Raw genomic sequence first — 27330 nt, 5'->3', positions numbered from 1 at the left:
ATTTCAGCTGCTGAAGGGCCCACCCATTCACCCCACTGGCTTTGGCAATGGAAGCAGTATAGGTGGGTTGTCTGCAGAGGCTGTTTCTGCAATAGGATGGACAACTCTGGCTACAGATCCTGACACCTGCGTAGAAAGCATTCTAGCTCTCTATGTCATCAATGCTGTCATATACTGCAGACAATAACCATGTTACTTTACATGTGATAACTATGTAGCTTATGTAGCAACACAGGACAAGCTTTATGCTATGTGAATTAGCTGAGAAAGCAGGATTGATTATAACTATTTGAAATGTGCATATGAAGGAACAACTGAATAAAATATACCAAAATGCTATCAGTGGTGGTATTATAGGTGATTTTCCTTTAATTTTTAAATAAATATATATTAAAAAAATATAATATATATACATATATATTGTTTATAATTTAAACAATGATATGGCAATAAATAGAATTGGTTCTTTCTCTACTGGCGTTTTCTTTCATTAGGTACACATAGAAGGCAGTATTTCAGAAGAAAACATTGTAGTGTAGAACCAACCGGCAGAAGGTTGGTTCTTCTTATCTCGGGGGCAGAAGCAGGGAAATGAAGTCCTCGAGATGTCCCAGGGTTGGAGGCTGACAAGCCTGATTTTGGGCGTCATGCTGTAGGGGAGCACGAAGGAAGTATGTGATCAAGCCCTGTCTCACAAAAAGTTTGGGAGACCAGGCTTAAAACAAATGACAAGAGAACAGCTTATACGGTGCTCAAGTGGATGGTCTGAACAATGGATGGGATTGGATCTCTCAGGCAGAGGCCTGTGGGCAGGCATATATACCACGCAGAGGTCAACTGTGTGCCACTGGAGGTGGTCAGCTACGTGGGCTGTGCCACTGCTTAGCAGGTGTGTGATCCTGGGCAACTTCTCAGGCTTCACTTTCTCTGCAACGGTGGGAATACTAATAGCTACTCATAAACTGGCTGGAGCATTATAAACAATGAAGTGGGTAAAGTGCTTAATACAGTGCCTGACACACAGTAAGCTGTCCATAAAAGTTCTGCCATTATCATTATTAATGATTGTGGTTATTATTACCCATAAATATTTATGATGGAGGGAACTGATTTAGAGTAGGGGCACTCTGAGTTATTTGGAGGGAATTCAGGGAGGTGTCCTGAGTGAGGTTCTCTTTTACCTCTACAATAGTGCTGTGGGTTCACCCCAAGCCTTCAGGAGGGAAGAAGGAGCTGTGCAAGGAGGAACTCCACATTGGTTCTTCTTTTGCTAGTGTTCATGCTACTTCCCCACTTCTAAACAGGTGCATATTACTCCAGAGCACCCTTTCACCTTCCTCTCCCACTCTTCTGTTTTTCTTGTCTTCAACTCTTCTTACTTCCCTTTTCTTCTCAAAACCCCAAGTGGTGGATGAGCAAGGAACTATACTATATTTTGCATGTTCCAAGTTGGCCTTTTCAAAACTTGAAGTTTGTCTACTGATCTCAGCACTTGGAGTTTACAGAAATCAGTCTGTGTTCACCCTATCCACTCCTTCACTTACCTACAAATATATCTATACCCCTAACCATTGTCTTGAGTAAATACTCTTAAATGACAGTCATCAGTAGACAGGCAGGTATTCCAGACCATAAGAGTTCAATTAAGGAAGGCTCTTTTGAGGTAACTGTTATCTTGCAAAAGAAACCAATGGAGATGTGAACTGTCCACAGGGCTCTTCTCAGCGATGAGGTGTACTTTTCTGGACTCAGATGTAGATCGTAACGGGGGGAACATTCTCTGTCTTGCTAGCATCTGTTCTTCTTTTCTCGCTTAGACTTTCAGGAAGTGTGATACGAGGGAGGGAGTCAACGGTTTGAAAGAAAAACGACCAGGTCTTTGGTCTGAGCAAGAGAACAAGTATTCATCTTATACTGTTCTCAACAGAAATCAGAATAATTAAAAACAAAAACAAGTTGGTATCCAGCAGATTCACCTGCTAAACTCCAAGTTCACATTCCTGTCCACATTGGCAAATAATAATGATATAATCTCAGCTTTGTTGGAAACTCTATTGGTATATTTACAAGGTCATTATCTTCAGCAACAGATACCTGCTCTGAGCCCAGCAATTACCACCTCTGTCTCTGTACACATTAGCATGCATACACACCACTGATTTGTACTTTCCTACAAAATTACTCTTTCCCTTTTTAATTAGAATGTCTTCAGAGCAAACCCCATTGTTAAGGCCATGTACACTTCCATTGTAAATACCTGTTGCCACCCATTAATTATCTCCTGATGAATTACTTTAGAAGTTTTATTTTTATTCTTACTTTTAAAAGTGGGATTTCTTTTGCTTACTCTCGATGCCCCCGTCCTCACACTTAGCTAACTATTTTGAATTCCACATAAGTGGACTTAGATGTGATCTGCACTCAGTTTAAACATTTTGCCAAACTTTAAGGTGGAAACCTTCTGTATGCCTGGACCTCACTGCTCAAGAATTTCTTGGCTAATTGTGAGGGAAGAAAATAAGAATGTTGGGTGGAAACAACTGAATACTTTCTGAGAACAAAAACCTTAACACTTGACAAATATCTGGAGTTACATAACCATTTTAGTGACTGAAATGCTGCAACTCATCCAATAATATCGTGGTTCGATAATTACACAGTTGTGGATTTATGCTGCTCTTGAGTTGGGGTGACATCCTGGTACATACAGGTCAATTCTCTTTTACATCATTATGTATAAAAAGTATACAGCCACTTAGGAATTGAAGCATAAAATACTTAAAAGAAAATTTTAAGTCAGGTAGTACTAAAGTGAGCATTCCTATACTAACCTTCCTGCTTATCTCATGGATAGCAGAGAATTTTGGATTCCTAGTTAAGTTTCATAGGTGACATTGCCATATAGTACACAGAGCGCATGCATATGACGAAGATTTAATTATAAAAGGACAATCTTAAATTTCCCTCTCCTTGACATCAATTAAATTGAGATAATCACATTCCTAAAGGGGCAAACATATGCCAAGAAGCTCACATGAAGCTTTCTTATATTACTCATCTGGGTCTATGTTCGGTTGAAGGGTCTGACTGGCTCCTAATTCTCAGAGCTAGTTTGAATCTTGAGATCAACTCCTGCCTTCTGGAACTTGTCCTCTGTTTGGCTGAACTTGCAGACCTCTCAGAATGTGTCTTTATTGGACACTTATTCCATGCAAGACATAGAACTAACTACTGTGGGATTATAAATATGAATAAGAAATAGTTCTTGTGTTTATACTGCTTACACTCCAGTTGTATAGGCCACCTCAGGTCATTTATATATTGCTGGCTGGAGACAGGGCGAAATGAAAGTGGCCTTAAAATTAATCACAGTGCTCTCTACTTTCCCATAGTCCTGTGCTTTATCACTGTTGTAGTTATGCTGTTTGTATGTTGGCCTCCCACACTGCACTGTGATCTCTGGAGAACAGGGGCTGGGTCTGATTCCTGTCTGTACTGCCACAGAGTCAAGGACATGCTTTGCAAAAGGTAGGCTCTCAAAAAATGCTTTTAAATAAAAGAATCCATTCGCTTGCTTAGGTTTCCTAGTTACAAGTGGGTCAGCTTGTCCTGTACCGAAATGGAAGTGATGAGAATCTGTGCCCAGACCTCTGCCCAGAGGTCCCTGCACTAAATATCATCTTGGATATGCTTCACAGTTGTGCAGGAAGGGACAGTGGAATGTGACTGAATAAGAAATCGGAAATATTGGGGTTTTGTCTCAGCTCTGTCACCAATTACTTATTTAACCTTAGGCAAGACACATGCTCTATCTCAGTTTCTTCATCTGTGAAATGGGGATAATAATGACTGGCTTGGCTATTCCCCACAACTGCTTTGAGGATCAAATGAGATAATACACTTTAAAGTGTTTTGGAAAGCCTAAAGTACTACACAAATGCAAGGCATTATTTTGCAAAGAAATCTTTTTTTTTTTTTTTTTGCTGTATGCGGGCCTCTCACTGTTGTGGCCTTGCAGAGCACAGGCTCCGGACGCACAGGCTCAGCGGCCATGGCTTACGGGCCCAGCCGCTCCGCGGCATGTGGGATCCTCCCGGACCGGGGCACGAACCTGTGTCCCCTTGCATCGGCAGGTGGACTCTCAACCACTGTGCCAAGAAATCTTCCTTTTAATTCCTGTTCCACAAACATTTCATTACGCATCCCTGGGTTATATGGTGAGATGTATGGAGTAGCTTTATATGTCAAGCTATGAAGTGCCTTGATACATCAACCTATGCTTGATAAGAACTCCAGAATCTCTTCTTCAACATATATAGTGTTTAGCTGATTTAGCACTGGATTTTCCAAAACACTGAAACTTTCTGTTAATATTGCACCTCTCGCCAATTCATATAGATATATATGCTCCTCATTCCACATTTATTTAAAACATGTATTGTTGAGTATGTATGTGCACTAACTACAGTGCTACAACTGGGGCAAAATAGACAACACAGGATCTCTGCTACTGAGGGTTTTTTCAGCTTATTGGGTTTGAGAGAATAGACATGAGAACAAGTAGGTGCCTAATTCTGATTTGTCTTGGGAGGCAATTTTATGTGTGAGTTATAATTAGTAAAGACATATATGTATATTTTTAGTTTTGACAAAACCAAAACTAGTGGTGGCTTTTTTTTTTTTTTTTAGATGTTTGGGGTAGGAGTTTATTAATTAATTAATTTATTTTTGCTGTGTTGGGTCTTCGTTTCTGTGCGAGGGCTTTCTCTAGTTGTGGCAAGCGGGGGCCACTCTTCATCGCGGTGCGCGGGCCTCTCACCATTGCGGACTCTCGTGTTGCGGAGCACAGGCTCCAGACGCGCAGGCTCAGTAGTTGTGGCTCACGGGCCTAGTTGCTCCGCGGCATGTGGGATCCTCCCAGACCAGGGCTGGAACCCGTGTCCCCTGCATTAGCAGGCAGATTCTCAACCACTGCACCACCAGGGAAGTCCTAGCGGTGGCTTTTATTCATGTTTTTCTACTACTAATGGTCTATAGATTTTAATTTGGTCTTGGAGACTGATTTTTTTCCCCCGGATGAAAGTTTGTGGGATCTCACTTTCCTTTGTATCAGTCAAGCTATAGAACTTTAAGGAATAGTAATAGCTCTGCTTAGTTATAGGATCACCTGAATGTTTTCCTGCCAATTTCTCCTATACACCAGAATTTGCTTTGACTAGAAGTACTGTTCTTGGGGAAGGCCATCCCTCAATCTAGTTGAGTAATTAAACTGCTGAGTACATTTTGGGTTGACATCGCCAGGTACATCCTGGCATCTTATGTCCTCAGATGCTACTCATGTTTTGAGACACCACCACTAGACCCCCGGCTTCTGATAGGAATCAGGGAAACAGTCATCTAAATGCACGCAGTGGAATTTGGGTTTAGCTAAATTTCTACTTTCTACTATGGGAGAGACCCATAGTAGAAAGCATATTTCAGTGCAATTCCATCCTGCTAATCAGTCAGGCTCTGCCCAGCCCTCCTTAAAGCAGTCAACAGCCCAAGTTGCTACTGCTAAACACAGTTTTTCCACTTCAGCTACACTGCTCCTTTGCCTGCTTATCTATTCCACCAAACCTCCTTTTCCTTCTGTATTTCCTGTATACAGGAATAGCTCATAATACCTCAAGATACTGAGGTCATTGCTGACTCCTTGGTCTACCTTTCCTCTCTCACCTAAGCAATTACGAGTCTTAGGAGCCAATGCCTATCTTTTCTGCACGCCCACAGCCCCTGCCTAACTTCTTATCTTCCCACTGTAGGGAACAATCTCTCATCTCTATTGTTCACCTGCCTCTACACTCATTCCCTGTGCTTGAGACAGCTTAGACCTCTAACCATGCGAAATCACCTCTTCTTTACCTCATTAATCTTCTGGTCCTCCAATTCTTAGTCCAGCTGTTGAGGTCTTCCGGGAAGCCTTCCCTGACCACCCCTGGGCTGGGACATGACACACAGTCCCTCAGCTGTGAATGTTCAGCTGTGAACATTCTACTTGTCGCACTGGATATTAATTGTCTGTTACTTCTCTCTCTCTTTCTTTATCCCTCAACTCCTCACACAGGATCTGGACCATGGTAAATATTCACCAGAATGCCAGTTGATGGGTTGGACTTACTTGCTCTCATCTCTCAGTCTTTGCTGATTCCAATTTCTTCCCTTGATTTTCAGCTCCCTTTTTGTTTCATTTTTACCAATTTATATGCATAACTTCCTTCAAAACACGTCCCTTCAAATACCTCTTCCGTCATAGCCTTCCCTGACTTCCATTCATGACATTTATTCTTTATTACTTTTGTCCTTATGGGGATGTACGCCATAAATTTAACTTAATAACAAATCCAACAAAACTTACATGTGAACAAAGTAATTGGTTTCCTTGAGACAGTCACCTTGAGAAATCACATACATATTTTAATAATGTTGTGTAGCTACAGTCATTTCTGGAGCTGCTCTTTGGGGGTGATTACTTTTACATTCTTCTGGATCTATTAATAACGACAAATCAAATCTTTGCAGGTGATTTCAAAAATTTGTATACAGCCAAGTCATTATGAACTCTATTTAGTGAGTAAGGTGAATAATCAAGCTGGTAACCCCACGGGTCAACACCTAAAAAGTAATTTAATCATCTTTTTACTGAACATATTTGTACAAGGGAAATTCCAAAACTATTTTGACTAATTATGTTATTTTTGAAAAGAGTTTTTAGCATCCCAACTGACTACTTTCAATAATAGTACTTGCTTCTCTATTATAAAGTGCTTATTAAAATCCAGTTTGGAAAATCATAGGCCTATGATCATACTGACTGGCACTTGTTTGGTGTTGTTTTACATTCTAGTTCTTATGTGATAGATACTGGGAATGAATAAGGCCATGGTCCTTGCCCATACGGCCCTCTTAATCTGGTTGAGAAGATAGAAATACAAACGGTCCTGTGTGAAAAAATAGATAACAGTGTAAGATAAAGAAGCAGTACAGTGGAGGGACTGTCCGTGAGGGATGGAAATTCGTTACAGTCTCCGTAGAGCCTTCTCAGGACTGAAGGATGAGTGATTAGAAGTTCACCAAGAGGAAGAGGGAAGGGGACTACAAGAGTCATTCCAAATCAGGGGACAGAAGGTGCAGAGACTGAAGCAAGACGATATGTTCAGGGGAGTCTCAAGTCATTCAATACTGTTATTGTGTAAAGTTCACAGTGCGGGCAGAGAGGACAAGATCTGGAGCCCAGTGAAGTAAAGGCCTTATGTTTACCATTTGTAGAAGTTTGGATTTTATCCTGCAGGAGCCAGGGAGAGGCTCTGTGGGTAGGATTCCCCTTCCCAATAGGATCATAAACTCCCACATCCAACTAGTCACATAGGTTTGCCTCCCCTCCCACCTCCCCCCTCCCCCCCCCCTTTTTTTTTCTTCAAGATTGCCTCAGATCCATTCCCTCCTTTCCATTCTGGAATTTACCTCATTACTGCAGGCCTTCATCGCCCCATGCCTGGACTGTCTCACAAGCTCCTGACTGGTCCTTGGACTCCGGTTCACCTTTTGCTCCTGACAATCAATTTTGCGGAGGATTATCAGAGCAACTTTCCTTTCCATCAAGTCTCACTCCTGTTCAAAAACCTTCAATGGTTTTCTATGACCTGAGAGATAACTGTACCCCCCATCCCCTGCTTGTCATTCAAGGTCCTGCATAATCTTCTGCCAACCTCCTTTCCCGCCTTGACTCTGGTGGGTCGTTGCTAATAGTGCCGGAACTCATCTACTGACTTCCTTATCTTATTTGCTTTTAATGATGCCTTTCCCCTGGAATGTTATGCTCACACAAACTTTTTGATTATTTCAGCTCTTTTCTTACAAATAGCAAGCCCACTTGTACCCATACCTGATCACATTCCCCACTCTCCTGCTGAGGAAGTAACCATTATTCTGGTTATAGTCTTCTACCATATACTGTGTATTATGTATTCATAAATAATATATAGTATTGTTTGGAAAACATTTAAATATACAGAAATGGTATACTTTATAGTTCCTTCTGAAATTAGTTTTTTTTACTATCTTTTTATTTTTAAGACTTATCTCTATTGACATATATGAATACAGTCTTTTCAATTGCTGTATTGTGTTTCATTTTACAAATATACCATACATTATTCATCCATTCCTCTATGGGTGGGCATTTAGGTTGTTTCTGATTTTTAGCTGTTATCAACATCTTACAATGGGATATCCTTAGCTGATCTCCTTGTCCTATACCAATTTTACTAACCTTTCAAGATCCTGCTCTCATTCCAGCTCCTTCACGAAAGGCTTCCCTGAATCCTGCAGCCCGCAGCAGCAATGTCTCAGCCCTCAAAGCTAGCTTGTGCATCATGCGTCTTTAGTAACAGTCCATTGTGCCGGGCACACCGCTACGCAAAATAAGGCGCCTACGAAATATTTGCTAAACGACTGACTGACTGACTGACTGCATGAATGAATGAATGAATGAAGGGTGCAACCCCAGTTTATGGCTCTGTTCATTTTAAATGGACTTTGGCGTCTTGGCCCGTTACCTTCTTTGACAGCACTGGTCCCTCTCTACCGCATTCCTCTTGCTGGCCCGGGAGTGTGTGGATGGATGTGTGGGGTGTGTGGGCTAAACCTATCTCACTGGATGATGTCTGTCGCTCCGGCAAGTTCAGGATCTCGACAACCCTAGTGATTCAAGTTCAGGGTCCTAACACCCACCCCGTCGGCTGAGGTCGGGCCCCGAGAGACGCTCCAGCGCCGATCGAGTTAAGGCGCGTCGGGAGCCGACGCGGGTTGGCGAGGCTGGAAGGGGTGTCTAAGACTCATAGTAGATCCCTCCGCGCGCAGCCCGGGCCGGCGCTTCTTCCTGCGGGAAACCCCTGGGTGCTGAAGGCGGCGGGGCCTGGCCGCGGCGACAGCGGGGCGGGGTTTGCGGTGGGAGGAGGAGGCCGAGGCGGAAGGACACACGAGGTTGCTTCGCTGCACACCCAAGAAAGTTTCAGCCAAACTTCGGGCGGCGGCTGAGGCGGCGGCCCAGGAGCGGCGGACTTGGGGTGCAGGGAGTGGAGGCACGGAAGCCCGAGCTTCGGGGCGCAGCGCTAGGCCGTGAGCGGCAGAAGCAGGAGGAGAGGAGGAAAAAGTGGGGGCTCCTCTCTCGGGACCCCCTCCCCATGTGGATCTGCCCAGGCGGCGGCGGCGGAGGAGGAGGCGACCGAGAAGATGCCCGCCCTGCGCCCCGCTCCGCTGTGGGCGCTGCTGGCACTGTGGCTGTGCCGCGCGACCCCCGCGCTTGGTGAGTATCGGGGCGTGGGGTGCTGTCCCCTGCGCCCCGTTCCATGCCCCTCCGGCCCGGCCCGGCCGGCCACCTGGGGCGACCCTTCCCACCCTTCAGTCCTCCACTCTGCGAGAAGGCCGGGCTCGCCGTCGGCGTGGAGTGAGGCCACTTAGTTCCTAAAGTTTGGACATCATCGCCCCCCCTCCCTGGGCGCGCCCCCTCCCCCGCGCTCCTCGCCGCCTCCTGCTCCCCTCTGCCGGTGGCCGCACGCACGCCTCCTCGGCCGGAGGCGGGCAGCAAGTCTCAGAAACTCCCTTTCTGGAGCACTTGAGTTCGGGGAGTTGGGCAGTTTTGCCCACTTTGCTCCGCGTTTCCTGGGGTCGAGGGAGAGCCAAGGGCGGGCTGCCCGGGACAGCCATCGCCGGCCGCGGAGCGCAGATGGGCTGAGCGGAGGAATGCCAGATCCTGGCATGGAGGGAGCGGGGGCAGGGCCTCCAAGGCCAACGGCTTACACCTTCACAGCCAGACTTAGCTTTGCTAAGAGGAGGCCCACAGTCTGAGTGGGTGGGTTTGGTTTGGATGGGGACAGGGTTCTGCGGCGCGCCTGAGTTCTGACACTCTGAATCCACGGTCCCCATGAATCCGGTGTAAAGTTTTGCTCGAGTCTTTGAAAGGTGGAGGCAGGAGCAGTAGGAAAACTGGTGTGGCTGCTTGCTGAGCCACATGATTTAAAAATCTCCACTGCTGTTATTCTTACCGAGGCGCAGAGCTCGGGCGCTGTTTCAGAGTCTGTCTCCAGCCCCAGGAATGTGGTGTGACGATCACCAACTCCTCCAACCTGGCAGCAGCTTTTGCTGTTCTTTTGGCATGGTTGGAGGTGGGGCGGGGGCGGGTGAGGACCAGTGGATACGTTAATTCAAAGTGGTGCCTTCGAAAGCTTCTTTATGGTTGGATATTTGCAACAGTCTTTCTGAACACGGTTGGATCAAGGAAAGGAAATCGAATCATATCTTACCCATCCCACCCACACTCTTAGATTGCAGATTTCTTCAGACTGTTTAGTGGAAAGAGCTTGGGCTTTGGAGCTCTGCTCTTTAATCCTGGGTTCAAATCCAGCTCTGTTGTATGAACTCACCAATAAAATGGGAATGAAATTACCCAGCTAATAGGATTAATTAAGAGAATGTATATTAAACCCATGACAGTCAAAAGGTATTCAGAAAGTCCTTTCAGGGCAGGGCTGTGTTTTTTTTTTTTTTTGAACTCTCTGATTCCAGTGGGATGGTGGCTTGTGCATGTTTGTTGAACCGAAAGGGGCCCCTTCTTTTCCTAGCCTAATCTGAAGGAAGATTTTTTACCCTTACCAAGAAGACTAGTACATGATCTATGTCTCTTTGCAAAGAGAAAGTTATGAAGATGAGCTTCAGAAAACTTTGCTTTTTGTTCATTGTTAACAGACAGTCGACATGCCAATCACAGATGTTTAAAAGACATCAAGGTTATTTATCACAGTGCTGGGTTGTTCAACACCAACCAGATCTTTCTTGGAAAGTTCAAATTCCATACACTTCTGGGTCCCTCAGAATTTCAGAAGTGGGCTAGGATGCTGTGTGATGATGAACCAAAGCTTTTGTTTCAGAAGCGTTTAACAAAACACATATGATAGTATTTTTGCCTTTCCTTTTTCTTTGAGTTAAAGTTCTAGTATAAGTGTAAATTTAGGATAGAGAGGAGTATAAACAATGGGCTAGTCCGGGGTTATAATCCTTGGTCTACCATTAGCTTGTTTTAGTAAATAATTTAATCTTCATGGTCTGTTGTCTCATCTATGGAAGAGAACCAAAGAGATCACTTACTTTAGAGAGTTGGAGGGAATAATATGTTTGCAAAGCGATTTGCTAAATTAAGTGTTTAATGATGAGACTGATGTCAGAAATAGGATTACTCTGACACACAAGGTTTCTCTCATTCTAGGACGTATACTTCTGCACTGATGAGGTATTGCTCTTACTAGCCAGCTTTTAGGTGGACAAGTCGAGTGTTAGTGTTAGCTCAAAGGATAGGATTTAGGTATTTTGATTTTTAGGTGTTCTTCAGATGCTAAACTACACAAAAACAGAAGAGATTAAAAAACCTGTTTATTGGTACAAATCTTGAATCTTTTCAGAGTCTAGCAGTGAAAGCTGCTTGAATCTTCTCAATTTATTATCATTGTGTTTTGCCAAGGTACCAATTATAACACACCCTTCCAAACTTTTGAGTGTTCCTGTATTTGGCTAGTGGCCAATTGTTAATTTAAACATCGCTGAGTTCCTAAGGCAAGGAGCTGTCAACCCATCTGTCTGATTGTCTAAACAGCTATCAAGACCACCCCTTGCTCCTTGTTTTCTTTTGCTTTGCAATGGGAAGTGACTCCCTGGTTTTGCTGCCTGCTAGATGATTTCTCAGTTGAATTCTTCGCTTGCTTTTAAAAAAATCACCAATTGTTTTTTCCTTCAGATGGAGATAAAACTTACCCTAAAACTGTTTTCCTTTTTCTTCTTGTTCTCTCTGTATTGTTATTATTTCTTGTTGGGGAAGAGGGATGAAGGAGAGTGATTTTTTTTTTTTTTAGTCTCTCTTTTCTTTTTCCTGATTTTTTGATTCTAAAAAATATTTGCCACATCTTTTTGGCATCTCCCTGTGCCATTCCCACTCTACTGCCTCTCCTGTGGGCTTCTTATAGCATAGAGGAGTAACTTTCGGTTCACCTGAACTATAGTTGCTGACTTCAGGAGCCTTAGAAAATGTTTAAGTTCGGTGGGATATGCTTGGATGCTTCAGACCAGCCTTACAATACATTTTAAAAATATCACACCCGCAGAAATTCTATTTTGCCCACAAAATTTGCATTGATCTAGTTCCCACTCTCCGATGCCATTCCTAGTGGTCTTCCTCCTTACCCTGTCCACGGCAGTAGAGCAAAGCTCCACATCCTGGCTGCTTCAAAATCAGCTGGGGTGCTTTTGGTGCAGTAGATCTGAGATTCTGTATTTTTCAAGGTTTACAGGTGATTCTGATACAGTAACTTGGTTGGAACTCAATGATATTTCATTATTCTGCCTTCAGGTGTGTATATGGGGTCTTTCCTTTTTAATTTTAATAATTTCCAGAATGGGCTGAACCTTAATCAGCCATTCCAGTATTTGACCCTTCTGACTCCCAAAGGTTTTTAAAATTGCCAGCATAAAAGCTATAGAGTATAATACTATTTCTTCTTGTTCATCTGGGCACAGTGGGTCCACATTGTCTCTTTAGAAGGGCTTCATATATTTGCAGGATATTATTATAAACGGCCTCCTCCCTTTCTTCTCTCTTTTTCTTCAAGCTTCATTCATATGTATCATTTTTGGACAGTTTGTCTATTGGTCCTTAACGGTTGTAGAGCGAAAAATTCTAAGCAATGGTTTGCATGAGAATATACTCCGAGGTTTTACATTATACTGTGTGTACGGTGCTTATTTAAGTGCTGCTTTTCTTGACATCTCTGGATGCCGCAACCTGAACCTTTTATTTTACTTCCACCCTTTCCTTATTCTCCTTCTCTCTTCTTTCCTTTCTCTGCAAATGACTTGAAACCAAAGGGTTTTCTTTTCCTCTACTTTTCTTTCTTATCGGGCTACCATATGCATTGTATTTTGGGCAGATCACTGGACTAGAAGCCAGAAGACCAGAATTCTCCTCCAGGTCAGTTATTAATTAGTCTTGTGCTGTTGCTGGAGGGGCACTGCTTTGGTCCTCCGTTTGCTCGGGCACTTTGTTCATAATCACTGAGCCAAGACTAGAGTCGAGACTAGAATTTCTCTCTTCTGGTCCTCAGTCCAGTGCCTCGTCCATTCTCCACACCACTTCCATCTCTTGTACAAATGAGCTCATGTACACAAAAATACTTAGCACTTCCTCAAGTGCTTATTGTTAATGTGTGCCTCTTGAGGAAAAGAACTGTGTCTTTTCAGTTGTGTTTATTCTGATGCCCCCCCTTGTACCTAGTATGGTGCCTTGGCATCTAATTGGCACTCAATAAATATTTGTTTAATTGAACAATTACTTTTAGTCATTTTCTTATTCTGGACTACTGTGGTACTTCAAGTCAGTTTTTTAAAAGACAGTATTTGCAAGAGTTATTGTTTACCTTACATTTGGGCGAAAAAACAAATTTTTCCCTTCCCCAGATGTTTTATTTAAACTTGCCATTTTGAATTTCCCTCTGTGTGTGTGTGTGTGTGTGTGTGTGTGTGTAGTTTCTTCTCTCTTTCTTTTTTCTGATCACTTCTGACCTTCATAAAGGTCACTTTTACTTTGGAATTTAACCTCAGAGGTGCTGGCACCCACCCCCAGCCTCTCACTTGAGTTGCTCCTACTGCTTCCTGTATTTACTATATTACTGTGGCAGCAATTTCTATTATTTTGTCCAGAGTTGCCACACCTGACTGTAATTTGGACATTTTGGGGACTCTCGGAATATAGTGCTTTTAAAATTAGAATTAAGAAAAATTTTTTTATTTTACATTGGAGTGTAGTTGATTAACAGTGATGTGTTAGTTGCAGGTGTACAGCGAAGTGATTCAGTTATACCCATCCAAGTATCCTTTCTTTTTCAGATTCTTTTCCCATTTAGGTTATTACAGAATATTGAGCCGAGTTCCCTGTGCTCTACAGTAGGCCCTTGTGGGTTATCTGTTTTAAATATAGCAGTGTGTACATGTCAATCCCAAACTTAGAATTAACTAAGTTTGCTTAGATGATTGTTTTGAGTTTTTTTTCATCCTGAGCTGGATATTGCAAACTTGTACTAGACTGAGAGGATATTTACATTAAGTGTATTTGTTTTTTTCCCACCAAGAGGGTTCCCTTGAAAACCACCACCACTGACAAGCAACTCTAACAGTGAGACATGATAAATAAATTTTTGAGAGAATCATAGAGTGTGAGCTATCTCCAAAATGAAATTTGTTCCTTGAGGGCAGGGACCATGTCACACACATCCCTTCTCCGACCTGTGCCCAGCATGCAGAGTCAGCTGGGCAGCAGGCCCTGGTTAGAGCACCTGTGACTCCTGCTCTGTCCTCCCCAGCTTTGGGACATTCTGAAAGAGAGCAATGGTGAGTCAGGGGTGTGTCCTTATACTCCTTTCTCCTTTGAAGAGGAAAGATCAGTTGAAGGCTGACCCCACCTACAGACTTTTATGCTGTCTCTTTTTATTAATTAACGGGTAGCTGAAATTTTCCTCTTTATTGGCTTATGTATTGGGAGGAACTTTAAAAAGTTCACCTAGTCCTATCTTTCCCGTGCTGATTCTGATCCTCTCACAACATCCTGGTTAAGATGTAGCCTGCCTTTTTTCTCCTTGAACACCTTTTGTGATAGACAGCTCCCTGCCTTCGGAGGCAGGTGAGTCTAGATTTGGACAGCTGTAATTCTTAGAAAGATCTTTTCATATTCAGCTGTAATCTGCCTCCTTATGACTTGCCCCCATTGGCATTCTTCTCAGGCATTTGTCTCAAAGAGTCCTGAGCCCTTTGTGGGTGACAGGAATCCAAAGGTACCCTTTACTGAACTGACACCCACCCCTCCGTAGAAGGAGTTAAACTCAGTGAGGAGCATGAAGATGATCCTGTCTGGGGTGATTGTTTGGGTTAATCACCTCAGCCCTATGTGTTTTATACTTCCCTGCCCAGAGAGGCACTTGTGGGAGGGAAGCATTTGTTGAGCAGTGTTTCCCTAACCTCTCTTATGATAGGAATACCTGGGGTCTTCTCCTGGAGATTCTGATCCAGTGAGTATGGAATAGTGTCTGGGAATTTGTATATTTAAGAAATAGCCAGGTAATTCTTACACTAGGGAAGTTTTGGAATCACTGCAGAGTGAATCTAGGGAAGCCAAGGGCTTTTTGTTTTGTTTTTGTTTGTTTGTTTATTCTTTGATAGTGCTAGAGGTGGGTTGCTTTGACTGCGTTCTGTGGTCATTTTCTTCCCCTGCTTCTTACGGAATGCCTAGCTCACCAGGGAGAAGGAAGCTGCTCTGGTGTCCCCATAAGGCTAGTAAAGTTATTTTGTTGTTAAAAAAAAAAAAAAAGTTTTTTTTGTGATCTATCCAAAGTCTTAGGACTGCCATGTGTGTGTCATGTATGACTTTGGTGGAAGCCTCCTTATCCCTCCATCAGAATGTTACCTGAGATACCAGAATACTTAAAAGTTCCACAGACTTTTTGGTGTCCATTAAGGAATTCTGTCCTCAGCCCTTGTGAATGATGCTGTCTTTGAGGATGTCTGCTTTGTTAACCTATGAACACATGTCTGGTGCAGGGATTTCCCTCAGATATGTTAGTGCCAAAAAATATAAAGGTCACTCATTTCAGGCAGTCCTGCTTTGGTGGGGTGTCTGGGCTGCTGCAGCGAATGGAAGAAGGAAGGGAGAATAAAGGAGGAATGGAGGACCTCTTGAGCAGAACTGAGCAGTCTGCAAGAACGGGCCCAGGAGTGCTCCACTGACAAAGACACTTGGTCTTGCTGTTCTTTTTTTTTTTTTTTTTCTTTTTTTGCGGTACGCGGGCCTCTCACTGTTGTGGCCTCTCCCGTTGCGGAGCACAGGCTCCGGACGCGCAGGCTCAGCGGACATGGCTCACGGGCCCAGCCGCTCTGCGGCATGTGGGATCTTCCCGGACCGGGGCACGAACCCGTGTCCCCTGCATCGGCAGGTGGACTCTCAACCACTGCGCCACCAGGGAAGCCCTGGTCTTGCTGTTCTTGATAAGAAGAAGGAAGTGGCTTCAGATCTGAAAGGATATGCTCACGGCCTCTGGATGGGACAAACAGCAGTGTTCATTGGCAGTGGTAGGAAGTTGGCTGTAGGTCTGTTCTTTCTTTTCTCCTCTCCCTTTTGAAGGGAGGACCAGCTTTGTGGCAGAAAATACATTGTGACTTTAAAAAGAATAGTAAAGCCAAGAAGGTGGGATGAAAAGCCATAGCTAGGAATGAGCAAAGCAAAGCAATTATTGTATTCATTTACTTATATATGTAAATATATGTTTCTATATAATACTCTAGTAGGAGCCCTAGCTATATTGGCTCTAAGATTTATTGCCTGTGTAGCTCTTCTCTCTTAGTGGTGTGTTAGGGAGGACTGTGGTGTGTTGTCATCCTTAATTTGTGTGTTTTCCTTAGTATCATGTGGTAGGGAGTACAGGGTATTTTACTTTTCTAGCTGTGTTGGAATCACTGACCAAATGGAAGATAGAGTCCTGCCCCCAAGGAGCTGACATCATCAGGGAGACAAGACAGATGAGCACACAAAATTAGGAACATGAAGTACAGTTATTTAGTAACTTATCTACACTCTCTGAGAGCAGTTTCCTGTAGTCAGGGTGACTAAGAGCTGTAGGGTCTGAGGGAGGAAACTCTAGGACCACCAGGGAACGGCGACCCCCAGCTCACCCCTGCTGGGCTTGTCTGCTGTTCTCCTCTTTCTCTGTTGGAATTCAGAAGTATCAAAACTTGACTTGACTGGGAAAAGACAAAGACCCCTTGTTTGGTGGGGGTGTAAATATAAATTTGGCACCTGCTGTGGTGTCTTAGTGGGTTTGTGGCAAGAGAGAGGGCTGTGTTCTCAGTCCTGGATGCTGACTGAGCCTGATCTAGGACAAGTTAAGGTGGAAGGGGCTCCTTTGGAAGATCGAGTTCTCAGTGGCAGTAGCTAAAGGAACTTCTCATCACAGTCAGGCAATGACTGAGGTGTAGCGTGGACACACCCCGAGTTGCTGCCTCAGGTGGCATTGATTAATCATGCTGACGTCTCCCTCACCCTCTTGTGCTTGTCTTGGCAAAACCCTGTCCTACTAGCCCCTCAAAGTTTGGGGTTTACTAGATGATTGGACAAACTCCTGGGAGGTCATTTTACTGTACCTTGCCACTCTTGAACTGCAGGCGGGTTACCATGTTCCAGTTCCGGTGCCCTTGCTCTCCTAGTCATGCGGTGAGGGGCCTGTGTCTCTCTTCCCAGTGGACTGGAGCACCTTCCCCAGAGGCCTCTAGGGCAGTTTCTGGTCTTCAAGTCATTTCCTTCTGCAGGATATTGGCAGTGACTCTGGTTCTTTGAATGCCTCAGCCAAATATCGTGCCAAGGTGGACTCATCATCTCGCAAAGACAGGTTGGATCTGTGGGTGTTGCAGAACCTGTTTCTGGGTTAAGGGTAGCGCTCCCACCCTCATATATTTATTCATATGAAGAAAGCGTGTGTGTATTTTGTGAGGTAAGGAAAACATGATGATAATATTTTGACTGGAGTCAAATATTGTCTCCCTAATAGTCTGTTGTCTTTTAACAAATAGTATCCCTTTAAAATACAGTTTTGCTTGCTGACTAAAGTGTTGTACAAGAAGCTGTGGTTACGTTCTAAAGTATACTACCTTGTTCAGAGGCAGGTGCCTTTTTAAATTGTTTGCTTCTTTTTCATCTCTTTTTACTCTCTCTCTTTTGTGAGGAGATTCTGGGAGGCTTTTAAACCTCAAAGATTAAATAGCCTATTTTAGCTAGTACCTAACAGGGAGAGGTTGCTGTGTTGGCATACTTATCCAACATTCAAATAAGAAAAATTGAGAACTATTTATACACTAATATGTTCTGTTGAGTTTATGAATATGAATAATAAGAAAACTAGATAGTGCTAATTTGTTAACTTCTCTGAATGGTTAATGTGGTATGCTGCAAAGAAACTTTTGTTTAATTCTCTGCTTTCACATGCTTTTGTTTGTCTCTAAAGTGTGGAGAGTCATTGAAGTTTGAGGACATCTATGTTTTGATTATTACTTTTTACTATGTTTTCTTTGCATAGAATATACCTTTACTTATTTGCTATATCTTTTTAAATTGGAAACATGAAGGGTATTTACTTTATTACAACATCTAAAGCACTTTCTAATCTTTATGAGGATTATTAGAGAAAAAAACATATTTGTAAATCATGCAAGTTTTGGATGTTACTATATAAAGTAAGTAACAATATGTCATGGCTCCTGTGACATAAACTTTCTAAGACATTTAAGGAAAATGGTTGTAACTGAAAACAAACATTGTTACATTTTAAGGTAGGGTTGCATCGCAACAGAATTATTCCTTATGTTTACATGTAATTAACTCATATTTACACTTTGTTGATTTTCTATGGCACCTTTATAAGATTTTTTGGGGGGAGGGGGTTTTAAAGTAATTACATTTAAAGATAGTTAAGGACCTTTGAAAAGTCTAGAAAAGTGTAAGAAAAATCCACAGTCTTAACCACTGTTAATATTTTGGTGTACATCATTTGGTCTTTTTATCTACTCTTAGTTTTAAAAATTGTATATTTATAATGTATATACAGTTTTCTGTTCTGCCTTTCTTTGGTGATTTCTCCTTTGCTTTGGTTGCATATTTGGCTCCATCTTTTTTTTTTTCTCTATATAAATGGCACTGATCTTCTTTATACAAAAATTTCCCTCTTTAGGATTTTTTCCATTAAGCTAGATTTCCAGAAGAGAAATTACTATCTCAAAGAGAGTGAATTTTAAAAATTGGGAAATAGAATTTTTTAAACAGAAAAACATAAGAAAAAATTAAAATCTCCAATAATCCTATCACCTCCAATCAAAACCCACACTTGCTATTTTGTTACATTTCATACAGTTTTGTTTCTGTGTCTCTTACTATAATTAGGACTTTAACATATTACAGTTTTACCATATACTTCTGCACCACTTAAAATATTGTGAACATTTTCCCATATATAAATATTTCTTTCTTTATTTTATTTTTTTCTTTCTTCCTTTTCATTGAGTATAGTTGATTTACAATATTGTGTTAGTTTCTGGTGTATAGCAAAGTGATTCAAAAAGAATATATATATATATATATATATATATATATATAAAATCTTTTTTCAGATTCTTTTCCATTATAGTTTATTACAAGATATTGAATATACTTCTTGTGTATAAATATTTTTTTAAGAACATGGTTTTAAAGGCTGCATATTGTTCTATCTGAAGATTCTATTATATTTTATTTAAACTGAAATCTATTCTTAGTTCCCAATTTTCATAATTTGTAAATAATGCTGTGATGAACATTTTACATATAAATCTTGATAGGAATATTTATTTTCTTAACATAAATTCCAAGAAGTCAAACTATTGTATTAAAGAGTGTGGATCTTTGTGTGGCTTTTGATATACACTGCCAAATTTCCTTCCATATAGTTTGACCAAGTTATAATTTTATCAGCAGAATATGAGACTCTCAGTGTTTCCAGCCATTGTCAACACTAGTTTTTATTTTTACAACTCTTTACCAATTGGGTAAGTGGTAAATGCTACCTCATCTTAATTGGTCTCTCTGCTTACAGTGATGTTGAATGTTTTTCATATGGTCAGTAGCCATTTGTATTGCCTTTTCTTTTTATTTCTTTATTTTGGTATATTGTGTCTTTTATTCATCAAGGTATTTAGTTTTTGGTTACTGATTTAAAATACTTCTTTAAATATTAAAGGTATTATCTCTTTGTCTATCTTAAATGTGTCAAAACATGTATGGACACGTTAAACTACATAATATCAAATTGCTACCAATATTGATATCAAAAATTTATTTGATAGTTTTTAAAAAAATCCTTTGATTTCTAATGTGCTTGGTCAATTTTCTATGTATTTGTTAACTGGTATTTTCTGTAATTACTTTAAAATTCTAATCTGACTGTATCATAAATCAACAAGCTGTCAGTTTTATGTGCCCAGAAAATGCACATTTACTTTAATACCTTATAAAAAGATGCTGGAAAAAAAACAGTGTATTCTGGAGCCTGATAAGTGATTTTGGTGGGTAGAGGTTAATCTGCTTCTGTGTTGTCTTCTGAGATATCCAAGATCTTGGAAGTGTGTAACATCCCATTAGGCAGGGCTAATATGCACTATTAAATCTGATATTTTGGCCTAATTGATAATTGTGCAATGGTCTAGCCAGTCAGTTTGGTCGGCCAACAGGATGACTAAGATTCCTTCCCCTCTCCCTTCACCAAATTGATTAGTTGTGGGACAGAACTGACTGAATCAACCTGTTGTTTTGGCACCCCACGAACACCACCTGTTTCTTAGCTTTCTCCCTCCAGCCTCCCACTGCCCTAGTGCAGTGCTGTGTGCACAGTGGGTAGGAGATCAGTGTTGTTGCTGAAGAATGTTGCAATAAAGAAGAGTAGATTTGCTTTTTTTTTTCAAGCTTGTATGTTCTTAAGGCATCCTGCTGCGTTTGGCATAAGAGTTCCAGCTGAACTGCTCTATGTGGCAGCCCTGTAGGTCTTAAGTATTTGATTCAGAGTAATTTCAGGCAATGTTAATGCTTTCTTAAGTATCATTGGAATTTACTGGGCTGTTTGTTTGCCAGCTATTACCGTATTTAGCATGAGGAGACCTGGGGAACAACGACATTTCTGACCAGCCAAAGAAGGAGACCTCTCTGTAAGATTGCAACTTTTTTTTTTTTTTAAGGTGTGGTTAAGAGAAAGCCAGTTAGATTCCAGTTTGTGTCCCCTGGTCTTTGCCCCAGCCACAAAATTAACTTACGGATGGGAAAAGAGGCTTGATAGTGAAGCTCTTTCTCATCCTGAAGTCTAATGCTGTTTCTGGGAGGAAATTAGAGAATTCTTACGCCTGGACTGTGCACGGAGAGGCTTAATCAGCAGGTGAAGTTGCTGATTAAAAACATACGTTAATGGACGTTTATTCTCATCTTTCCTCTTGAAGGCTTATTACTTTTCTGCTTTGTCATGATCTGAATTTATTTTGGCCCAATCCTTTTCTCCATCCTACTTTTGGGATTAGCAGCCTTCCCTCTATGGCTTAAAATTTCTCTGCCTCAGTTTTTCCATTTTAAAGATGAAGATAGTATTTGAAAGGACCACTCGATACAATTAACATAAAACGTGAAACAACCCTAACATTTACATAGCAATGAGGAGTTTACAGAACACTCTTACACAATTGCCTCCTTTAATCTTTACAAAATCTCGGTTGAAACTGAGCCTCTGAGGGGTTAGTTGGCTTGTATACCATTGTTTAGCCCTAGATAATAAGTAACAGAGCTGGGACTTAAATTTGTGGTTTGACTTTTAAAACCTCAGCTTTTTAAAAAAAATTGCTTACTTCTTACTATGTGTCCGTCCTTCTCCTAGGGGCTTTACATATATCTCCTCATTTAATTCGCGTGGCTATCCTTTGGGGTAGACAGTAATTAGCTATATTACAGGTAAGGAAATCGGAGCTTAGATTCGTAGCTTTGGGTCTTGGGGCCAATCATGTTGTTAGTGAGGGATGGAGCGAGGATTCAGACCTCTGGCTCTAGGGCCTCTGCAGTCAGCCATGGCACTTTCTGTACATTCACACGATTACCCTGCACAACAACCCTTTGAGATGGGGAGTAGGGGAAACTGAGACCTGTAACATGCTCAGGATAATGCAGTTAGTAAGTGGCAGGTTTGGAATTGACTGATTGATTGACTGATTGTTTTGGTCTATTTGTCTCCCTAACCTTTACTCATTCTAGTACACTGAAAATGCATGTTTTTCATCATAGGTTCTCTGAATGTAAGAGCCAGCTGTTAGGAATCATTTGTACCTTCTGAATAAATGGGTTGATTTTAGTTGACTAATGGCCCTGGGCTTCTCTCAGTTGATTTCTATCATCAGGACAAGCAGACTGAATTTGGGTTGAGAAGAGGGGAGTTTCCATTAAGGATGTCTTTAAGCCAGAATGGGCCACAGCTATGAGCTCCTCAGAAACCTGCTCTCAAGAGCAATGGCCCAACTCCTAAGGGCTCTGCTTGGGGACATTTCTCTTTGTGTTTTGAGAGACTTCTCTTTGAGAAGGAGTTGTCAGCTTAGAGGGAGAAAGGGCGGGGATACACAGGGCTCTTAACTGACTAGCCCTGTGTCCCTGTTTCTTAAGCACTCTATGCTTAAATTTCATTATTTATAAAATAAAGGTAATAGCAGCGTGTAATTGCTAGGGTTGTTATGAGGATTAAATAAGTTAATCAGTGTTATATTTGTAGTATGGTGCCTGGCACATAGTAAGAGTGCAGTGAATAGTAGTTATTGTTGGTGGTGTATTTTATGTTGCAGTTTAGACTGGCTTTTTGTTGCTTTCACTTTTCTTTAATCAAAAGTGGATGAGTGATTCAGATCCTTGGTGAGAAATAGGAGCTTCATGTTTGCAGCATGTAGACTGTTCACTGGTTTCCCATGAACCTGTAAATATTTAAGGGTATTATATTTGAGTCTGTTCCCTTAATGGGGTGTATCTTCAATTTGGAGAATTTGTCTACTATACAAATTGTATTGATACGTATTCAATCATTTCCCCCTTATTTATTCACCAGACATTTGTGGTTGGATTATGTTTAGTACAGAAACTATGATTTTTCTGAGGTGTAGCTTTGAGGACAATATCAAGTCCAACACTCTTGTTCCCCCCTTCCCTATGATATGATAAACATCGTCATGTGCCATCTGGTGTCACCATGCATTTGATGTTTTAATTAGCCTTATAGCACTTAATGGAATCTCTTTGGAATAATAGAAATAACTCATGATCTGTTATTACACCTTTAGGGGCTCCTGGAGATTTTGGGATCTCGGGCTGGGAACCACCCATCTAGTCCATTGTTGTTTTACAGATGAGGAAAGCAAAGCCCAAGTGACTGGCCAGAGGGCCCAGAGCTAGGTCAAGGTTGGGGCCAGAATCCAGGCTCTCGTTTTCTAGTCAAGTGATCTCTCCTCTATACTCCTTAGTCGAATGATGTATCAGTATGTTGACCCTCTGATTTTTGAAACCTGAAAAGGGAACAGTGAAGGAGTGAGAAGGGTGGGGGAGGAGAGAAGTGTGACTATATTGTAAATGTCAGTGACAGCAGAGAAAATATTTGCCTGTGAGACCCTGCCTGTCCCTTTGGACTTCTCTGTAGTTAAGACAACCCAGCAGGACTGGAGTCGTTAGTGATTCAGAATTGGATTAGCCAGGACTGGTGGAGTAACTTTCTCAGAAAAGGGTTTCATATTTTAACATTTGTTTCCCATGACAGTTTACTTATTCTCAAGTTTTGGCAGCCTTGAACAAATGGTTGTCAGGTTTTTTGTTTTGTTTTGTTTTAAGACAAAACTCCAAATTTTATTTTGCCAATTTAGTAAACTGTATTCTACCTACCACTCCCTTCTGCTCCCTCTGTAATTATTTCTAAGACTTTGTTTTTCAGTTGTGGGAGTATTATGAAAGGTTTTCTTTTATGGTCTGAGATATTTATAATTATGTGTAAGCACACTGAAAATGTAAGTGGTGCATATGTTAACTCAGATACCCTTAAAACACTTAAAATATTTCCCAGTAATTTAAATCATCCTGCAAAGGCAGCTGCAGCCACTTACAGTAAAAGAGAGGAGGTATATACTAAGGGTAGCAGCATTTGAATGTAATTAATGTAGATAAATGTGAATGTCACTTTGGAGGAACTGTATTTGCATGAAAGCTGACCGGGGCATGCTTCTTTATTAATAGAGTGAACGAAACAGACAAAAAACTCTATCCTCGTGGAGCTTATAAGAAGTAACAATAGCTTCCATATACTGAGGGTTTATTACGTGACAGATGCCTGGGGAAAAAGTGCTTTATGTGTTTGCTTTAGTCCTCACGGTCGGTGTTATAATTCTTACTTACTGAAAGATTAAGGCATGGTCATCCAGGTCACCCAGTTAGTGATAAAGACCAGGAGCTGGTATAGACCAGGAGCTGGAACCCCCCTTGCCCGACTCCAGAGCTCACACATTTACCCACTATTAAGTGATGCCTTTGTCATTTGGTGGAGTCCTGTAGCCCTACAGATAGTGTAACTTTGGATTTAGTAATATTTTCTGTATTAAATTGGCTTAAGTTTTACTATTCTTAACATCTTACTTCTGAATGAACATTTACATAATGTGAAAATTATTTAAATGTCAAAATTCCATTTTGACGAGTTGCAGTTCTTTCTAAATCGCTTTGAAAATGGGAGGGATGGATTTATATTTGTTGTAATCCAAGGAAAGTTGTCTAGCATTTCTCTATTACTTCTTGATCTTAAAAGAAATTCTTTAGTAGATTAAGACTAGGAATGAATGTGTAGCTTTTTTAAAAGAATAAAAAACATTTTGAAAGTCTGAAAATGGCAATCCAGAGTCCTATTTGTGCCAGCCTTTTAAATTGCAGATAGCTTTTCTTGACTGTGTGCTTGTATTCTTATTGTATCTTTCTGAAAGGGATACAAAAGACCATGTAAAATGATTGGAATGCATATGAAAGTGGACATGGCCAATACTAAAACTGCCCAGTACTAACCTATCTAGGCCTGGGAACTTTGAAATTAACTGTGTGTAGCATTTCTACACATAGTGTTACAGAAAAAGCATGAGGATAACCTTGTCTTTTCTTCTTTTCTGTGAACATTTTCCTTATTATCTCCTTTGTCACTGAAAATTGATGGTCATCAATACTAATAGATGAGAGAAGTATGTTTGACATCAACAGAATCCCAGATAATCCCTTCTGTTTTAAAATACAGTCTAAACATGCATGATCAGACATGTGGGTCCTTTCAGACATACTGGACTTTCTCCTTCAGGTTTAGTTGTGTTCAGCTGCCAGTTGAATGGTGAAGGAGAGAATGCCCAGGGATATGAAGCATAATGAGAGGTAAATGACGGTAAAGGCTGATTATTTATGACTTTTAGATACCCTTCCAAATACATTTTGATGTTTACTTTAGCGTAGCTGGTGAGTTTTGGAACCAGCTAGGCCTGGCTCCGATTCTTGGCTAAGGGTATTGGGCAAGCCACTTAGCTTCTCTAAGTCTCAATTCCCTGATTTATGTAATTGTAATAATAGTAATACCTAACTTGCAGGATTGTTTGTAAATATTGGAAACTGCATACTTAACTGCATGGTTCTGGGCACAGAATAGGCACTCAAGTGCAGGGGGCCCCAAAGTTTAAACTTCATTAGTCTCATGGCAATTCCTCCTTTGGAAGATGTAGTCTGGGAATACTTGTCTCTGGACTTCTTGTTTTAATATCTTTTACTGATTCCCTTTAGACTCTGCTCCATTGCCAAGGCAGGATTATGGATCACCTAAAGAACAGACTAAAGCACTGTCATTTTAGTAATTTAAAGTTTGCAGGATTAATTGTGTGTAAGTCCAAAGCCTTTCTGACACTTTTGTCTGCTCAGTTTGCAGCAACTTGCACCTATCACCTCAGAAGCAATTAGGTGCATAGAAAAAAATTATTTAGTATTTCAACTCAGAGCTGGAGAACTCTTTCAATAAGGAGGATCTACTTGGTTGGCTTATTTGTTTCCATCTTTCACCCCTGAGTCTTCATGGAAATCAGGTTTGAAATGTTAGAAGCAGTTGGCTTTCAGCATTGGGAAAGCTTATCTAATCAGGCATGTGAAGTGGCCTATGTCAGATTTCTGTGCCAGAGAAGGCGAGGGGAGGGTGAGGAGATTATCGCTCTTGCTTGTAATTCCTGAGCATTTTTGAGACACTAGGAGAGCAGTGGGGAAATATTTTAAAAAATGGTTGAAGTTGGTTACTCTAGCCTAACACACATAATACCTCCCATCCCCATTTAGGCTGGTCTCATCATATAGATGTATGTGATCTAATTTGAGTCATGTAATAGTTTATCATTTGGGGGCTAGATGGTGAAGTTTTTCTGTTTCACAGAATTTTGGATTGGGAATTTTACATACAATAATATTTACATTAAATAGTGCGTCCTGGTTTATAATCACTTTTATCAACGTGATCTTATTTGAGTCACAAATGAAATCTGCTAAGGAAGGAGGGCTGGTGATATTTTAGTTTTACAGGTGAGAACAGTAAGTCTCAAATAGCTTAAGGGAATTCCTCTAGATTGCATCGTAAGTATATGGCAAAGCCATGATTAGAATCCAGGTCTAATTTCTGGGGCAGTTCTTGTTTCATTATATCACATTGCTTGCTCCATAATGTCCCTAAATCTGAGTTCTGTTGCCCATGATTTGAAAGGATTCTCTTTCCTTTTGTTTGATTAGTGGTGTCAGTTAGAGCATGACAGTAATGAAGCAGAGGTTGAGGAGTCTTTCTCTAGATGGGTAAGTTAGCTTTTCTTAAAGCTCTTCTGTGCCTGCAGTAACCAGTTGTCCCTGCTGCTGTTGATCCAAAGTGAAATAGGCTGGAGAGTGTGGCTGACTCACCTTAACCCATCACAGCTTCCACATGTTCTGCCAGTGGATCCATAATGTTGTGTTCATTTACAAGCATTTTATGTGTTCTGGTGTCTGTTTCTTAGTATTTTTTCCCCAGCTGTTTTTACTGTCTCAAGCCTTAGTTCTTCCGGAGTGGCCTGAAGTGACTTTGCTATTCCTTAAAGTTTCTCTTAAGTCTCTCAAGAGCATGCAGCATGGGCTACCCCTTAATGTAATTTTATTTCATAGCTCTTGGCATTTCTCTCCTTAATCATCATAACCTCAAATTTAAACAGAATATAAATTGTTTATACAGATAGGCATGTCAGTTTTGCACTGTCACTTATGTAAGTGCACTTTAGCATTTCTTCTTTCCTTTTGATCAAAATGAGGAAATAGAAAATGTTTTGTTATGGTAGTTTACGCATACACCCACAAGGAAATGCATAGCTAGCTTCTGTGGGAACTGTGACTGATACATTTTGGGGAAGAAAATGCATGATAGCTAAAATTTTAACTCTGCCAAATGGTCATGGGGAAAGAAAGAAAAATGATGAAATTCACATATTGCACTTCAGTTTAGCTTACTAATTCTGAGGCTAAAAACATATGAGCTTGTGGCTTGTTACATCTATTTGTACATGAAAGTATGCTGGCCTTTCCACAGAGTGCATTTCAAAAGT

The 27330-nt window shown here is 41.2% G+C and overlaps 1 protein-coding gene across 2 annotated transcripts in view; it reads left to right on the top strand.

Moving 5' to 3' along the window:
* Positions 1-8988: 8988 nt before the first annotated feature.
* The window catches only part of NOTCH2 (notch receptor 2), a 179681-nt gene continuing 161339 nt past the window's right edge, over positions 8989-27330 (top strand). For both annotated transcript variants that reach the window (XM_027090961.1, XM_027090963.1), the window contains exon 1: positions 8989-9346. In XM_027090961.1, coding sequence (XP_026946762.1) covers positions 9274-9346 — 73 coding nt within the window. In that variant the 5' untranslated portion in view covers positions 8989-9273. The remainder of the gene's footprint in view (positions 9347-27330) is intronic.

The sequence above is a fragment of the Aethalodelphis obliquidens genome, unplaced genomic scaffold (assembly GCF_003676395.1).
Source record: "Aethalodelphis obliquidens isolate GAN/ISIS:26980383/991018 unplaced genomic scaffold, ASM367639v1 scaffold70, whole genome shotgun sequence".
Classification (NCBI taxonomy): domain Eukaryota; kingdom Metazoa; phylum Chordata; class Mammalia; order Artiodactyla; family Delphinidae; genus Aethalodelphis; species Aethalodelphis obliquidens.
This window is presented reverse-complemented; position numbering and strand designations above follow the sequence as displayed.